We start from the raw sequence: 6,187 nt of genomic DNA on the forward strand, positions 1-6,187 counted from the left end.
TTTCATTTGTATCTGTAGTTGGTTTCTTTTTATTGCTTAGTAGACTTCATTGTATGAATATACTACAACTTTTTTATAATTATTTATCAGTGGATATTTCAGTTTTTCCTCCATTTTGTCTACTATGAATAAACTTGTAATAAATGTTTGTGAATAAGTCTTTGTGTGGACATATGCTTTCATTTTCTTCGAAAAAAAACAAGAAGCAGAATTTCTGAGTCTTACTGTAAACATGTTGGCTTCCCAGGGGGCTCAGTGGTAAAGAATTCACCTGCCATTAGAGGAGATGCAACAGACTTGAGTTCAATCCCTGGAGAAGAAAATGGCCACCAGCTCCAGTATTCTTGCCTGAAAAATTCCGTGGAATGGGGAGCCTGGAGGATTAAAGTCCATGGGGCTAGAATGAGTGAGATATGACTGAATGACTAAGCAGGCACACATACCCTGTAAATATGTATATTTCTACAAGAGATAATCAAGTTTTTTCAAAGTGTTGGGTCATTTTGTCATCCTGTGTAAATATATAAGAATTATACCAGTTTTCTATACCTCTGTATTACTTATCCTTATTTTAGTGTCACAAATTCTCCCATAAAACTTAGACAATGTACACATATCAATTATCTCAAAGTTTCTGTGATTCAAGAATCTGGACATGACTAAGCTGGGTTCCCTGAGCCCTGGTCTCTCACAAGGGTACAATCTACCTGTCAGTCATTGGAGGAGAGCAGATGCAGATTATTGTAAATACATCAGTTGGTGACTCCAGTTGCTTCTCCTATTGTGGATGTGATCTAGTTACAAATCAGATTAACCCAAACCCTGGCCATTAGTGTACAGACTCTGATATGTCAGATGACTTGTCAACAGAAGATCGTATGAAGTACAGTTACTTTCATCTGGTAGAGAAAGCATTACACAATTTCTTCATCAATCATGTATTATTTTAAGCATTACATTTCCTGTATTACATATTATACTTCTGAAAACTTATGCAGTAGGTTCTATTTCCCACACTAAACCCAGAGAATATGTTAAGAGATCAAAATTTTAAAGAAAATATAGGAAGAAACCATTGCTTATAATATATGAAAAATGAAAGAAACTGAACTCTGTAAATAACTTAAACTTCATATTGTCTTTCTGGTCACTGATAATATTAATCATGATTAGGATCTTTTAGGGTTTTGAGAACTGTTACTCATGAAAAAGTCTCTATCTTCAGACAAATACTTCCCTTATACTGAGAACGTTTCTCTGCTGAAGAGTGTTTTAAGGGCTTGCTTTATGTCTCTGTTTTTAAGACTGTAGATGAAAGGATTCAGCATGGGTGTGACCACAGTGTACATCACTGAGGCTACTGCAGTTGCCCTGGAGTTTTGTGTGCTAGCAGAGCTAAGATACACCCCAAGGCTTGTACCATAGAACAAGGAGACAGTTGAGAGGTGAGACACACATGTGGAAAATGCTTTATACTTGCCCCTTGTGGATGAAATTTTCAAAATGGAGGATACAATCTTAGAGTAAGAGAAAAGGATACCAGTGAGTGGAATAATAACCAGAACTCCACTTGCAAAATATATCATCAGGTCATTGAGGAAAGTATCAGAACAAGCAAGCTGAACCACCTCATAAAGTTCACAAAAAAAGTGATGAATTTCCAATTTTGTGCAAAAAGAGAGTCGCAAAATCATTAAGCCATGTAACAGAGAGTCGAAGACACTCACTAACCAGGATGTCAGAAGCAGGAGGTCACAAAACTTAGGGTTCATGATGATCATGTACTGCAGTGGGTGACAGATGGCTGCAAACCGGTCATAAGCCATCACAGTCAAGAGGATGTTGTCTAATATCCCAAAAAGCATGAAAAAATACATCTGTACAATGCAGCCTTCATAGGTGATAACTTGACTCTGAGTCTGGATGTTCCACAGCATCTTTGGGATGGTGGTAGAGGTGAAACACATGTCTGAAAAAGATAGGTTGAAGAGAAAGAAATACATGGGTGTGTGGAGGTGGGAGTCGGTGATAATGGCCAGGATGATGAGAAGGTTCCCAATGAAGGTGACCAGGTACATGAACAGGAAGATCCAAAAGAGGAGAGGCTGCAATAATACTTCTTCTGAGAGTCCCAGGAGGATAAATTCTGAAATACCGGTTTGGTTTCCTGGTCCCATGTAGTCAGTGAAACTGCAGAAATGGAAACAGGAACAGTGCAAATTTAGCTAAAAGAAGCCATCAAGAAATTAACGGAGAAGGAAGCAAGATGTTCTGCAGTAGATGAATGGATAACTAAATTAGGCACATCCAAACAATGCACGCGACTTTATTTTTCTGGACTCCAAAATCACTGCAGATTGTGATTGCAGCCAAGAAATTAAAAGACGCTTACTCCTTGGAAGGAAAGTTATGACCAACCTAGATAGCATATTAAAAAGCAGAGACATTACTTTGTCAACAAAGGTCCGTCTACTCAAGGCTATGGTTTTTCCAGTGGTCATGTATGGATGTGAGAGTTGGACTATAACAAAAGCTGAGCACCGAAGAATTGATGCTTTTGAACTGTGGTGTTAGAGAAGACTCTTGAGAGTCCCTTGGACTGCAAGGAGATCCAACCAGTCCATCCTAAAGGAGATCAGTCCTGGATGTTCATTGGTAGGACTGATGTTGAAGCTGAAACTCCAATACTTTGGCTGCCTGATGCAAAGAAGAGCTGACTCATTGGAAAAGACCCCGACAATGGGAAACATTGAGGGCAGGAGGAGAAGGGGAGGACAGAGCATGAGATGGTGGGGTGGCATCAGTGACTCAATGGACATGGGATGGGGTGGACTCCGGGAGTCGGTGATGGACAGGGAGGCCTGGCGAGCTGCGGTTCATGGGGTCGCAAAGGGTTGGACACGACTGAGCGACTGAACTGAAACAATCCACTATGGTGTCACTGAGTCCTCCTGCATCTGAAGCAGAGTTGATAGGGCCAGCAGAAGTCTTCTATAGGATAAGTCTGTTAGTTAGCTTTCCTCTGAGAATTACAATTTTTAGTTCAAGTATCCCAATAGGGTAGCCATGTCTACTGGGATCTCAAGAATGAGCCAGACATGAAGCAGGGAACTTTACACGTCTTCTATGTGCATGCAAAGAGAAAGAAAATACAGAGAAGGAAAGAGAAATGAAATTAACAAAAAGGGAGGAAAAGAAACAAAAGACTGTATTCCACTGGAAGAAGAAGTGATGGGGAATCACCTTCTTTGGGTAATAGCAGTATTATACATCTATCTTATAGCTCCCTGAATGCCCTCAATATGTGCTCAGGGCTGGTGCACTGGGAAGACCCAGAGGGATGGGATGGGGAGAGAGGTGGGATGGGGGATCAGGATGGGGAACACATGTAAATCCATGGCTGATTCATGTCAATGTATGGCAAAAACCACTACAATATTGTAAAGTAATTAGCCTCCAACTAATAAAATAAATGAAAAATAATAATAATAATATGAATACCCAACTGGATAAATATTTTCAATCTTTATGACCTACAATGATTCATAGCCTCACACTACCATTTATCCTCATGCTACTATCATCTGTTTAAATAAAAATCAATAAATAGTTTTAAATCCATATAATAAAATTGATAGAATTAAAGCAAAACATTTTAAAGTTTTTTTCTCCCAAAATCCAGTGACCTGGGAAAATGTTTTGATAGGTAAAACAGTTATTTTTAAAATATTGCTGAAATGATAGTGAATTCTAGCAATAATTTCAGAAAGAAATTACTTTAATTCCCTACAAAGTTTCCAGAACATAGAAGCAGTTAGGATACTTCCTAATTCGTTCTGGAAAGCCAACCTTAACTAATAGAAAGCTAGGTAGACATATTACAGGAAAAGAAAACTGCAGATCAATATAACTCGCAAATATAGGTACAAAAGTCCTCAACAAAATATTAGCAAGTCAAAACAAACAATAGAGGGAATTTTATCACAAGACCAAGAATTTATTCCAGGTATGCAGGATGGGTGCAAAATTTGAAAATAAATGTAATCTATTCCTTCCTTCAGTTACCAATAGTGTTAACTTTAAATTTTGTTAATAACCTCATGTCAATTTTTAAAATACTAATGAGAAAATCAATTTAATCTACCATATCAACTAGCTAATAAAGAGAAATCATATCAATTGATGCAGAAAGAGCAGTTGACAAAACCCAAAACACATTAATAATAGTAATAATAAAGCCCTCAGTAGATTGAGTATAGGAACTTCCTCTGTTTTATAGAGAATGTGTGACATAAAGCCAACAACTAAAAATCCTACTTGATGGTGAGAAAATGGGACAGAGCCCTCTCACAAAAATTACCTCAAGATGCATCATATACTTAAAACACAAAACCATAAGTCATCTAGAAGAAAACACTGAGGGAAATCTAGAGTGTCTTTGATTTGATAATTAGCTTTTAGACACAGCACCAAAAGAATAATTCATGAAAAAATAACTTGTATTTCATTTTTTTTTAAATCTGCTTTGTAAAAGTCACTAAAAATGACAATAGACAAGCAACAATCTTAGAAAAAGTACTTGAAAAACTTGTGTCTAATAAAGGACTTGAATCCAAATTATACATAGAAATCATAAATTCAACAATAAGAAAACAAGTAACCCAATTTAAAATGACACCACTGCAGTGACTTAGCAAGAACGAAGTCAAAGACATCTCACCAAAGAAGAAACAGTGATAGCAAGAAAGCTTCTGGAAAAATGCACAGCATCTTTTATCTTTAGATAATTAGAACAACAACCAATATACACCAATTAGAATGGCTGAAAACAAACAAACAAACAAAAAAACTCAACAATACCAATAGACAAGCATGTGAAGCAATACAAACTCTCATTCATTGCCAGTGGGATTAAAAAATAGCATAGCCACTTAGGAAGACACTTTGGTAGATTCTTCTGAAGTTAAATATAATCTTACCTTACAATCCAGCAGTTTAACTACTAGGTATGTGCATGCCTACATAGTCATTTGTCATTTCCTACTATTTGTGACCCCATGAACTGTAGCCTGGCAGGTCCTCTGTCCATGGAATTTTTCAGGCAAGAATAATGGAGTGGATTGCCTTTTCCTCCTCTAAGGTATCTTCCTGACACAGAGATCAAACCTGCATCTCCTGCATTGGCAGGCAAATCCTTTACTACTGTGAAACCTGGGATGTACAACTAAGGTATATACCCAACTAATCCAAAAACTTATGTCCACACACAAATCTGTGTTCAAATGATTATAGCAGCTTTATTCATGGTCTCTAAAATTGAAAGCAACCAAGGTTCCCTTCAATCAAGTAAATGTATAAACACACTGTTGTACATCTGTACAAATGAATAAAAATAAATTAGTGATAAAAATAAATAAGCAAGCCATAAAATGGCATGGATAAATCTTATATGCTTGTTTCTAAATGAATGAAGTCAGATTGAAAATTTAAGGTTGCATGACTCTGAGGAAGAAACAGTTGAAAAGTTAAAAGACAAGGGATTTTTCACAGCAGTGAAACTATTCCATAAGATACTGTAATTGTGAACCTGTGACAGCATATATTTGTCAAAATGCATTAAACTTTACTCTCCAAAGAGTAAATATCAATGTATACAAATAAACACATCAGTTAGAAGGTTAAGGGAATTCCAGGATGGAACACAGACTGTGGAGAAAAAAATCTAATTGTATTCAAACAAATGAAACACCTTCTCTGAAGGAAGAAGGGGAAACAGTGGCAAACTTAGTATTACTGGAAATGAGTAGAGACTATAAAATTAAAGGCAAAAAATTGTACATAATTACTGTACTCAAATTGATAAAGTTGCATTCCACCATAATATGAATTAACAATCATGATGCTCTTATAGGTGTATACTGGAATGGAACAGTTAAGTAAGTGGATGACAGATGTGGACACCCAGAATCTCACTACTGTGGTGGTTTTTGCACATAAGAAAGGGGAAGGGGCTAGAGTAAGCTATATGGTAATAAATTCGAGTTAGAGACATAAATACACAGGTTTTATATATGTATATATAATCAGGTATGTGTATATATACATACATACACAGATTGGTATAGGGCTTCCCTGGTGGTTCAGAGGTAAAGAATCTGCCTGCCAATGCAGGAGACCTGGGTTTAAT

At 36.8% G+C, this 6,187-nt stretch overlaps 1 protein-coding gene across 1 annotated transcript; it reads right to left on the bottom strand.

Annotated features, from left to right (window-relative positions):
- Positions 1-1,238: 1,238 nt before the first annotated feature.
- Positions 1,239-2,177, bottom strand: LOC122440625 (olfactory receptor 7A17-like). The gene has a single exon (XM_043467104.1). It carries the CDS (start codon positions 2,175-2,177, stop codon positions 1,239-1,241), a length of 939 nt encoding a protein of 312 aa, XP_043323039.1.
- Positions 2,178-6,187: the final 4,010 nt, after the last annotated feature.

Source organism: Cervus canadensis, chromosome 4 (assembly GCF_019320065.1).
Source record: "Cervus canadensis isolate Bull #8, Minnesota chromosome 4, ASM1932006v1, whole genome shotgun sequence".
Lineage (NCBI taxonomy): Eukaryota > Metazoa > Chordata > Mammalia > Artiodactyla > Cervidae > Cervus > Cervus canadensis.